The 12,638-nt window shown below is 36.3% G+C and overlaps 1 protein-coding gene across 13 annotated transcripts in view; it reads left to right on the forward strand.

The window, feature by feature from the left end:
* LOC126272639 (protein madd-4) overlaps positions 1 to 12,638 on the forward strand; it is a 1,706,630-nt gene that overhangs the window by 1,481,540 nt on the left and 212,452 nt on the right. For 8 of the 13 annotated variants that reach the window (XM_049975622.1, XM_049975621.1, XM_049975620.1 and 5 more), the window contains one exon: positions 11,651 to 11,839. The exons of the other annotated variants lie outside the window; for them this stretch is intronic. In XM_049975622.1, coding sequence (XP_049831579.1) covers positions 11,651 to 11,839 — 189 coding nt within the window. The remainder of the gene's footprint in view (positions 1 to 11,650; positions 11,840 to 12,638) is intronic. 13 annotated transcript variants of the gene reach the window in all.

A 12,638-nucleotide genomic window follows, 5' to 3' on the forward strand; every position in this document is an offset into this window, starting at 1 on the left:
CCAACTGCTTTTAACTTTCATTGAGATGACCAGTTGTAGAATTCTTTTTATAGTAACATATTTGAGAAGCACTGACACAGATGTCAGTCACCAAAGATCAGATCACGTCCATGAAGCTGGACTGAGGTTGTGTTATGTTTGTAGATGGGTACCTACTCCAGAGTGAGTACTAAACCTGCTTCTTAACAAGCCTCCAGTAATAGATTTGAGTAGATGTTCAATTTAAACATTAAACAAAACTGTTACATATGTTGAGGCATGAATTTTGTAAGATTACATAATAAAAAAAATTGTGAAGATGGGTTCGTATGATGGACTGAGTGACTGTGTTATCCAGAAATGTCAACAGCAATACACAGGACTTAGGGCTATGGTAGCTAAAATCCCAATCTGGCCATTCAGATTCAGATTATGCATTGTTTCCATAAGTTAATTTTTGCTGGGATAATTCTTTTGAAAATGACACATACAGTTTCCTTCCCCAGTCTGATTATGTGTTCTGTCTCTAACAACCCCAATATCAACAGGTTGTTAAACCCAATCTTCCTTCATTTATTTAAAAATGTTTTATATCCCAATGAAGTTATTGTGCTTAAATCCAAAAGATTCTGGAGGGAACCAGTAATAGTTCTTTGTCTTTCGTATTATGTAAATATTTAACAAAGAGAAGTAATTGGTTTTTCTGTTGTTTAGGGTAATTATTTATGCAAGTGATGTTCCACAATTTTAGTGGTTGGCCCAAAGTGTGAGATAAGCTACACAAAAAAGTTTAATAAACATTGCAGTAAAATTCTATTAATAGTTCCCAACTTATATTGAACTGTTTTGTCAGCCAGTGATACAAAAATTGTCATCCAGTCAATTGACAGAAGAAAACAATAACAGATTTAGTCCTGAAATTTTCCTTCACAAAGGAAAATCAGATAGTAGTATCCTTCTACAAACATTATGTTCCTACATAAGAGTGATGTAGAAATTACTAGTATCAGTTGCAAAATAACATCTGTAGTTATGAAACCTCAATTGAAGGATGTAAAGGACATGCTACCATCATCATTATGGAATTAATAAGTCAATTACCTGCTTTCTTAACTATCTTTAGTCACATATCCCATGAGCAGATATGAGTACAGGCCAAGCTTATGTTTAAAAATTCAGTTAACATGCAACATGGAACTACCAACTTACACTATAACTTAAGAAAAAAATAACGTTTACTTGACAGTAACATATTTCATCTTAGTCATACCAAATCAAGCTGTTATGCACATGTATTATGCTAGCAACCATGGTGATTTATTTTGTCTTGAAAAGCTTTTGATTCATTCCCACACCAACAACTTCTAGAAAAATATGTTCATTTGGAATATACTTCCAGATTTGCAAATTAATTGAGAACATTACAATAGGCAGAACATTGCAAGTTATCAAGGAAGAGGAAGCATACATTTTGTAGTCCACAATTTACATCACAAAAAGACATTTTTTAACACTTGGATGAATACACTTAAGCACTGGGTAAATTATGTGCAGTTCACAAGAATTACTGATCCTATGAATTTTTCCAGTACTACAAATGAAACAATTGGGATAAACACAACTTGTTTTACAATGGTGGAAACCACTCACAGATGAATCACTTAACTGAATGGTACCACAGTCCACCATAGTAGAACTTAATAGCAGTATGTGAACAATATTACACTCAGATTCCAAGCACACCCAGGTGTTGTGACAAAATAACACAATCAGTCCAGGAATACACACATATAACAGACTTAGTGGACAGTTGTCATGAGTACTTCAGTCAGCCATGGAGAGGGATGTACTAGCAGTTGAATAGATGTAAGTGTGGGAGACTGTGACAACTTGGCTTTAAATTGGCTGGTCGATGGACCTGCATAACCTGCTGGCTGTGCTACTCTGGGCAACATCACCGCACATAGATGTAATGAGGCATATTGATTTTGTGGCATCATTAGTTAATACTTCTCATGGAATTACAATAACTTTCAGTCACAGAAGTGATCTCTGGCAAGCCCTGCAAATGTAAAGATAGATTACTGCTGTTGTGTGTTAATGACTTACGAGATAATAATAAGTACAATCTCAGAATTTTTACAGGTGAAGCAACTCTCTGTGAGAAAGTGAAAAAGAAATTTAGAAATATTCATTATATCTGACAGGCTACAGTTTATTTTATGAAACAGATTGTCTATAATAGCAGACAAGGAAAATACAGGTTGGAATAACAACACTTATGGAAAGGATTGAATGGTACTCACCATAAAGATGGCATGTAGAGTTGCAGACTAGCACAATGTAAGACTGTTACATGCTAAGCTTTCAGCCACAGCCTTCTTCATAAAAGAAAACACACACACACACACACACACAAACACCAGGCACATCTCACGCAGACATTACCACTATTCTGGTCATTCTAGCCAGACTGCAACTGATGCGGTGAATGAAAGCAGCATTCAGGAGTGGGGCAGTGAAGGATGAGGGATAGCAGAGTATTGGAGGAGGGGGGGGGGGGGGGGGGGGGGGGAGACGAGTGTAAGGACTAGAAGGAGGCAGGACAAGGCTGCCAGAGGCAGTATCATAGGGCTGTGGTTGGGTAGGGGGGTGGGGGTGGGGGGTGGCAGAAAACGATAGGAGTAGAGACGGGAAAAATGTCCTGGGTGCATTGGCAGTGGTAGCACAATGAGGGTGATGTGACAGGGTTTGGGGGGAGTTTATAGGACATGGGCAGAAACTGTTGGGTAGAGGGTTATTGTAGGTTGATGCCAGGATAATTTTGGACATATAGAATGTGTAATAGGATAATTCCCATCTGCGCAGTTCAAAAAAGCTGATGGTCAGGAGAGGATACAGATGGTGTGGGCTGTGAAGCAGCCATTAAAATCAAGCATCTTATGTTCAGCTGCGTGTTGTGACACAGGGTGGTCCACATGTACTCTTGGCCACAATTTGGAAGTAGCCATTCATCCTGGTGGACAGCTACAATGACATGGCTGCTTTCAGAGGTGGCCCTTACTCTGATGGGGTAAGATAAGCCTGTGGGAGGACGGGAATGCAAAGTGCTGATTGGGTGGATGGAGTAGGTCTTGCACCTGCGTCTTCCACAGGGAGATGATCCCTGTGGCAAGGAACCAGGATGAGGAGTTTCATAGGAATGGATTAGGATGATTTTGAGGTTGGGTGGGTAATGGAACACAGCTTTAGGTGGGGTGAAGAGGAATGTGGCTAGAATGTTCCTCATTTCAGGGCTTAATGATGTGAAATCAAAGCCCTGAAAAAGGATGTGGTTCAGTTGTTCCAGTCTGAGGTGATACTGTCTGATGAAGGAGGTATTCCTTTTTAGCTAATTTTTGAGGTTGTTGGGAGGTGGGAGGAAGCAAGTGTTTTGGCATATGGAACATGAAATATGTGAAGTAGGTCAATGTGGTAGTGCCTGTCTGTGAAGACCTTTGTGAGTCCTTGAGCGTACTGTTCACGGGAATTCTCATCACTGCAGATACGATACACCAGGTTGTCAGGCTGTATGGGCAGGATTACTTTGTTTGTTTGTTTGTTTGTGTGTGTGTGTGTGTGTGTGTGTGTGTGTGTGTGTGTGTGTGTGTGTGTGTGTATGGAAGGGATGGTGGCTGTTGAAATGCAGCTACTGTTGATTGTTGGCAGGTTTAATGTGGAAAGAGATGTGGCTGGAGTCTTCAGAGAGGAGGAGATCAATGTGTGGGAAGGTGGCGCTCTAGGTTGAAGAAGACCATGCAGAGTGGATGAGAGAGAAGGTGTTTAGGTTGTGAATGAATGGGGACAGGGTATCTTGGCCCTGAATTAATATCATGAAGATATCTTGTCCACCAGGATGAATGGCCACCAATGTTTCTGCAGGGACAAGAACTCCTTTTACTGGTATCCTGAAGGTCTCACAAAGGCTTTCAAAGATGGACCCTATTACCCAGACCTAGTCTGCAAACAGTTTTCCCATGCCCCCAATCCTCCCTCTATCCCCAAAATCCAGCTACAGAGAGGCACCCCCTTTATCACCAATTATCACCATGGACTGAACCAACAGGGCTCATATCAATGTGGAAGACCTAGGTGCAAGACCAGCCCAATTCAACCACCCAGCTTTTCCTGTTCCAGTCCTGTCACAGGATTATCCTACCTGTGAAAGCAGCCATGTCATATTCCAGCTCTGCTGCAATAATTGCACAGCCTTTTTATATTGGCATGGCTGCCAACCAGTTCTGCACCAGGATGAATGGTCACTGCCAAACTGTGGCCAATAGCAAAGTGGACCACACTTTGGCACAACATGCAGCTGAACATAACTTGCTTGAATCTAATGGCTGCTTCACAACCCACCCATCTGGATCATCCCCTTCACCACCAGCTTTCCTGAACTGCACAGACGGGAGTTTTTATTACAACATATTCTGTGCTCCCAAAATTACAACCAATGATAATGTAGTGTTCCCCCACCCTCCAACTAACAGTTTCCATTCTCTCTGCCCTCTCAATTCATGTCACTTCACCCTCATTATTATCCTTCTCTGTCAGTGAAACCGTGAGTCTTTTCCCCTCTCTGCTCCTTGCCCCATTTCTGCTCCCTGTTTCCCCGCCCCCCTCCTTCCCCCACAGTCTCCTGACGCTGACCCTGGTGGTCTTGTCCTGCCACCTTCTAGTCCTTGCATGCTCCATCAGACGGTTCTCTCCTCCTACCACTCATACATATTCTGCTATACCCTTCCCCTTCCCTGCTCCACTCCCGCTCCTTTTATTCAGCGCAACATTTGCAGTCCAAGAGCCAGCAATAGTAGTCATGCATCATGAGATGCGCGTGCTTTTGTGTATGTGTTTGTGTTTTCCTTTCTTTTCCAAAGAAGTCCTGTGTGCAACTCTACCTCTCATCTTCATGATGAGTAACAATCTATTCTTTTCATACTTATTGTTTGTAATATGTTATATGGCAATATGATCTGTACTAGAATATGACTTAAGCAATTGAGATTCATATCATGTTGAAATGTCAAGGGTTCGCAGTCCTATATTTCAGAAAATGTTTCAGGAACACCATTTTTTAATATACCTATTGAAATTTGTTGTGCTGCAATAGAGATTTATACCCAGATTACATGACTATCCTATTTTGATAAACCATCATTGTAGAAAGACATCCAGCAAATAAAGTGAGATTTTGTTTGTTTATTGAAATGAAAATATGCTGTAAATCAACTGAATAGTGCATCAATTGCTATTTATAAATTGACATGTTAATGCAAACCTCTAGAATCACATAGAGTAATTTATTGCTTGTAAAGGTAGGTTTCCAAAGAAAAAAAAAAGTATGTAGTTACTAAGAAATATTGCATAACTAGTTATGGAGTAAATACCTTGCTCCACAAAATCCTGTTGATATGTTCTAATCAAGTGGAAATCTCTGTCAATCTCCTTTTGCTATATAAAAATGGGTTTACTGTTGAATAGGTATTTGTTGTTGATTTCAGATTGCAATTGCAATTGTGTTTGTGATTGATTTATATCATTACTAGGCATCTTCATAGACCAAGAATTAAGTTTGTGGATGCATTAAGGAACATAGCTCATCAAGCATTGTCCTCATACATCTGACAGCCAGTCTTCACTACTGGGTTAGGCTCTGTCAAAAGAGGCATTTTGTTAATTTTATGAAAAGACTGATATGATATGCTGTGATCAAAATCTGCATGCAGAGGATAGCTTTCTATTATGATGGATCACTGGAGGATGGCTTTCACCAATGATGAACTATCTACTATATCCGTGTTGTTTTGGGGAGGATTGTTGTCAAATTATCTTTTGTGGCACATCCGTCAATGGTACTGTGATAAATGAAGATTGTCAGTACTGGTACATAGTGGTCATAATCTGTGACTGTAGTTTTCATTTATAAATAGGTATCACTTAGTAAATCCAATATCACTGCTGACAGACAGCCATGAACAACATACAGATATAAAATTATAGCAATATGACAGTTGTAGATAAAGTGATGAGAGCAACTCAAATTTTTTGCATGTAGTAAATAAAAAATGCTACAGATTATTTGCTAAAGTCTGTGGGGGTGAGAATCAGATCTGAAGGAAAGTAATAAAGCAAGGAATGTATATGGAAACAGACATGCTTTTATATTGATAACAAGAAAGGTCTAGCTTTCTTCTGCATTAGTTTAACTGAAAGTGAAATGTTCTAAGTTTAATGACACAGTGGTTGTGACAGAAGATTTCTATTCAAAGAGAAAAGGAGTCAAATCCCTTTCTTGTCATGCCAATTAGATTTCCCAAATTTTCCGGAAATCAGTTCACGTGAATGCTTATGTAGTTCCTTTAACAAAGACATGCCTGAACCTTTTGTCATCCTTGTTTTTAATGGAGCCAATAGCCTTGTTGAAGGAAATGATGATTAAAAAAACCTGTTATTAATAATATAACTGAAGAATAAATTAAATGAGAGTATCACTCCATAATGAACTAATGATGTGACTTCTTGAACTAAAAGAGAGTCCACCAAATGTGACAATGGAAAGTCCTGGGTGGAATACAAATAATGAGAGAAGTGAAGATAACAACTCGTCATTTAGTTGAGGCACTGAACAGTTGATAGGCACACAAACAAGACTGAAAATGGTGCTAAGTTTTTGGATGAAATAATTCTTTAGAGTAAACTAGCACAGAATACATACTCGTTACATGCACATACACCTGCAAACCAATATCGTTCTGGCTGTCTACATCATACCAGCACTGCAGGTTGACACTAGAGATGGGACAATGTAGTCAGTTGGGACAATATAGCCATGCAGAATATGTGTGTATTTATGTGTATTTTGAAGAATGATGTAATTTGAAAGTTTAACAATGTTTTCAGTCTCGTATATGTGTCTATCGAATGCTCAATGTCTAAACTATGTGGTGACTTGCTACTATTACTTCCCCCATTATTTATTTTGTTTTGATGACACTCTTTTGTTTTTAGAATGCACATTGTTGTTCCATCAGAAAATAATAAATGTTTTCACAGTTGGATATAAGCAGTTGGTCTTCCAGTACTCTTTTTGTGAATGGAACTGAAACAGACTATGACGTGTGATACAATAAAATGTATCCTTTGTCATAAACCTAATTGCATGTATTAAAAATAAACTCTAACCATATTTTTTGACTTTTGGTCAATTTGCTGATGAAAGTAATAGAGAGATAATTCTTTGCTAACATATCATATGTTCTTATTAAACATTTATTCTTTTGGAGTAGATACTGAGTAATATAAATCTACAAAGGTTCGTGTATTTTGTTAATCTAATTGTGACAGTAGGATAAATAATGTATCTCTGAAAGGCTGTATCCTAATGTTTACATTTTTCAGTGCACCTGTGTTAGGTTGGTGCCTAAATCATAGTGTTTATGTTTTGAATGTTGGTATTCCAGTTGCTATGGGTTTATTTATTGATGCATTAACCTACAATGATCCACATTATTGTACTTGAGAAATGGCAAATGCTATGAAATGTGATCATTCACTACTGTGCAACATTTGCATACAATGGAGAAGGTTCCAAAATTGGATGTATAGGTATCGGATGCTCTAAGCCACAAAAATCAACAGGTGGCCATATGTGCGTCTGTGCATGTTCATCATCAATTGGCTGAGGAACATACCAGCCATTCTTATCCTGCATTGTTACTTGTGACAAAAAAATGGTGTCTTTATGCTAACATAAGGAAACGAAAGGAATGATAGAGCTCATCAAACTGGAACAACAGCAGTGTATTTTACTACGAATTGCTACCCCGAGCTGTATTAATTACTACCGACATTTATTGTCAACAAGTGAATGTCTTTCAGACACATTCCAAGAACAGCAACCAGAAAGATGTGTGAAGTGTTGCTACTCAATGATAATGCCCACCTGCATTCTGCTGAATTGATAAAAATTAATACTATGGAGGATTTTGGTTGGAAGTCATTCTGCACATACCTTATTCACCTAATCTTGCACCCTTAGATCTCACCTTTTCTGTTCTACATCACACAGCCTTCAAGGAACTTCCTCTCTGGATGAAAATGTGCTCTGAACATGGCTTAATGAGTGGAAAAATGCTGTGAACTTACACACCAGCCCAATATTTAGTTTTCCAAGGCACAGCTTCAGAAGGCTCTGCTTACGCAGAAGACATATCTTATCAAACAACTAAAGTTTTTCACTTCTGCTAACTAGCTTAAGGGCCAGATTCTTAAATGGTAGTTAATTCTCCAGGTACCTATGGATACAACTTTTCTACTCTTCAATTATAGACACTTCTGTATGTTTCTGGAAATACCTAACAAGAAACAATATCACACTCCAACTAATTAGTAAATTAAAGGAAACATCAATCTCAGCTCCTGGTGAACACATTTTTGATAGATATTGCTACATTCTAGTTCTTATCTTAGAACTATGGCTTTACTTCCTTGTCTTCTTTCATCTGAATCTTTATTTCTGTTTCCTGTTAGCTAGTGGCTGTAGTGATATTGCACATTTTCTCAGACAGTTATTTTCTCTTTCCTTGAGAACTTACAAGGATGAAACTATTAGTCTCAAAACTTAAGTATTGTTAGTTACTTTCTATTGTTTTGAAATATTTGATAATATTTTTTGTTGATGGTGTGGGCTTTGCTATTTCTGTACTCACTACATACACTTAGCTTGAATAGTATTTGATAATTAAGACATCTAATGAAATTTTTTAAGTTTTGTTTATATATTATTTTTTAATCTAATCCATCATATCATATCTGGATGCTGTATTTACCTGTTACAAGCTAACACAGCTACATGAAAAAAGTATCTGATAGATAGGGTCTCGTATGGATTGGTAACCTCAAACGTTAAGGAAATCATTGAAGGTAGCAGATCACATGTGCATTTTTAAAAAAAATCTGCCTCTGTCAGTTTTAATGTTATTTTTTATCCTTTAAGTGGGCCATGCTCTTCAGTGAAAGTTTTCTCAAAACAGAGGTGAGGAATATACTAAATATGAAGGTCAATAGGGCTTGTGCAATCCAGGTTCTACCCCTTTACTCAAAGTTTATGGGGTGGAGCAACGTAAACCCCACTTCGGTAGCAGCCTTTGTTTTCATATTTATCACTGTGTATATATATTTGTGAAAAAACTGACTGTGGACCATGGAAAACATCACTTCACTATACTCCCCTTTTCAGTAGCTTTCAAACACTTTTAAGGAAATGATATGTTTTTTTAATAACTTTGCAAATAAAAAAGCTTACAGATGCAGTCAGTACAGCACAATATTATTCTTATCAGTACTATCACTTTATTTTGGTATATTCAGTGGTTCCAGAGCAATTTAAATATTAACAGTGTATGTATCTCCCTCTGTATGATGTTTTTAAAACTAATGATTCTATTACTGCATGAAAATACATTGAACTTTGATGAGTAAATACACTATACAGTACATTATTACATGCGTGTATTGTTTTATTAACATGCTATACCACAATGAGAAAGTTGATATAGTATTATAGGCACCACTTCTGCCAGCCAGTAATTACATTTTGTTATTACATCTCAGTTTCCGTGTTTAGTCAGTCACAATGGTTTCAGTGTAAACCAGAAACATTTGTACACTGATGGCAGGAACCTATCAGTAGTAAGGTCTTGATTCACAGGAGAGATGAGAAAATGAGTTTTACTTAAGAAATACTCATTAAAAAATGTGCAGGTGCTCCAGCAATCAAGCTGATGGTAACCATCAATTTTAATTGCTGAAAAGCTAAAGACTATGATGAATTTAACATTACATATAACACATCTTTAAGATCACTCTAAGTAAATATGCTAACTTTCTGTGATTTTTTTTAGATGAAGGATCAAGTACGAGAAATTAATAATTTTGCTAGATGTAACTTATGTCTCATAGTTTCTATTCCTTCAATTCTTCATGAGGTAGAGACATAAGCATGTTCTCTTCCAGGCTAGGAATGATTGTAGTAAATTTGTGCTAATAAGAGAGTAAGCCATTGTGCTGTTGCCATTAATATGAATAACAACTTTAAGTGGTCAGTTTGTTTTGATAAATGCAGATACGCATCCGTGTTGAATTTTATTTTCTTGAAAATTGTCCAATATTGTTATAAATATTTAGGAGACAAGTTCTTGATTATGTTCTAAACTGAATAATTTTAGCAAGTTTATAAATTCTTGCGGCTTTAGACTGTGGAACGCCAGATAGTATTATTTTATTTTCAGCCCCTGAAAAGAAAGAAATGCTGTGAGACAACACATACGGAATTTCATGCATGTTTTCACATATAGAGAATACAATTCCTAGTATCCCTGAGGCGAGTATTTGTAATGAGTAGATGACAGACTAATAGCAGAAATAATGATTCTAAATCAGATTTTCAGCTGTTACTCAACATGGCTTATCAGTTACCAATTACTTCATTGAGTAATACATGTAAGTCTTTACTTGTTACTCCAAAGTAGTTAAAGTATGTTCTACAAGAGACAGGTGTGAAAAATAGATATATGTACCTAATAAGTAATGGATTCAGAAACCATACCTAATAAGTAATGGATTCAGAAACCAATCTAATTTGTGAATTACTGTGAAGTTCACTGCAGACAAAGTATTGCAAGTTAATTTTTATCTTTGAGTGTGTTATACCTATCATTGACTTTATTGAATTACTGACATATGTTTTAAAATGTGTATTAAAGAAGAGAAAATCTTATTTCTGTTACATTTTAGTCATAGTGTCAGAACCCTGTACTCATAGGAAGAAAATCCTTGCTTTTAGAGAGAACTATGTAAGAAGCTTGTTACATTACAAACCTAATAATAATTTAGCTAGCATGCCTCTTGTGTGTATTTTACCGTGCAGGTGAAAATAAGATATTAATAAATTATGTGAAGATGTAACATTGACAAGATTATTATGACTTCATAGATGATAATAATTTACAAGATTGTTGAAATGCAACTGTAATTATGTTTAGTTGAAAACATGCGTCCATTTCTGCTGTGTGACTTTTGAAAGAATATATGTGCCTAAAAGAACATATGCTTAATAACTGAGTAAATATATTTTAACAATGCTGTGCTACACTTTTCCTTCTTTACTTAGGGCTTCATGGAGCACCTATCAATAATTATATTCACACGAACACAAATAACTAAATTTTCACAAAAAAGGTTCTTTTGTGGCTTATACAGAATCAAGATCTTTTTATACTTTTGTGAATTGGGAGGTAAATTCATAAGTGATTTTACACTGAAACTTTAAATATAGTTGCTTTAATCTATACCGGACAAGGAGATATATTTGTTGTATCATTAAATAATGTATGAAGTCACTTATTTACTTGATAAGCAAATAATTTAATATACTAGTACCTGGTAGAATACAGAAAGTACACACACTATAGACAAGTTATTGAACATAGCTAAGTTATCATCCAAATAGTGAAAGTACATGGAAAATTAGGATTATTCACTCTTACCTGTGTCATTTGTTACCATTTGCTCATATACTTAATAAAAGTTGTGGTCCTAGAGACTGCTACAAGCCATATCCTTGTTATATCAGTTTCATGGCAAAGAAGTGGGGACCCTGTAGTGTGACGTGTGGTGTAGGGGTTCGGAAGCGAGAAGTTCATTGCAAGACATATCTGGAGTTCGTCAAGACCTATGCTAGAGTGCCAGATGCCCAATGCCATGGGAAGAAACCAGCAGAAATTGAAAAATGTAAACTAGATCCGTGCAATGATGAACTCAGGTAAAGAAAGGCGATATGAAAAAGGCTGATGTGTTTATCTTCTTTGTTAAGGAAAAATAATTATTTGATTGTTATAGCTTGAATTAATTTGTTTTTGTTTGCTGAGAGAACTACAGGTATATTCAGTCTATTAAGTATTTACTGCCAAAGGTGCTTATTAGAAGGTAGTAAATTGTTTGTTTAAGTATTGGCTAGGTATTGGTAGAACTCACCTTTTCTGGGATATGTGTGTTAGTGAATTTTTACTTTCAGTAGTTTGTTTCTTTTTCCTTCTATATATTTTAATATAGATTTTTCTTTAAAATTTTTAACTACCTTTTTCCTCTGTAGTGTCTACAATATCTTGCAATCACAGTTTTTCCCATGGGCAATGGCTTGTAAATATTTTCTGGTGGATGCTATTGAAGTTCTTGTTTTAATGTATATTGAGAAATGATAAAATGCACTGACTAAATTATTAAAGCACATTTTTGAAATTGCAATATTGTTTAGTGTGAAAATGTTTTTCTGCACATGTCAATTTTTAACACATTTCTTGTGTACATTTCTCACCAGCCATAGTAGATGTTTCATTTCCAGTTAGATGAATACAGAATTTCATGAATTTTTCTCTGAAAGTGTGCAGCAATATTTTCCATGTAAATATTAATTTGCATGACTTTTTAAATTTTTTAAAAACCAGAATATATGATCATCTGCCACATAGCACTTGGGTTCACTTTATGCATGCAAATGTAAACTCTGAATGGGTGCTTAATGATATTTATCAGTATTCAAAATGACTGATGTCTTGTGAATT

Source organism: Schistocerca gregaria, chromosome 5 (genome assembly GCF_023897955.1).
Source record: "Schistocerca gregaria isolate iqSchGreg1 chromosome 5, iqSchGreg1.2, whole genome shotgun sequence".
Taxonomy (NCBI): Eukaryota; Metazoa; Arthropoda; class Insecta; order Orthoptera; family Acrididae; genus Schistocerca; species Schistocerca gregaria.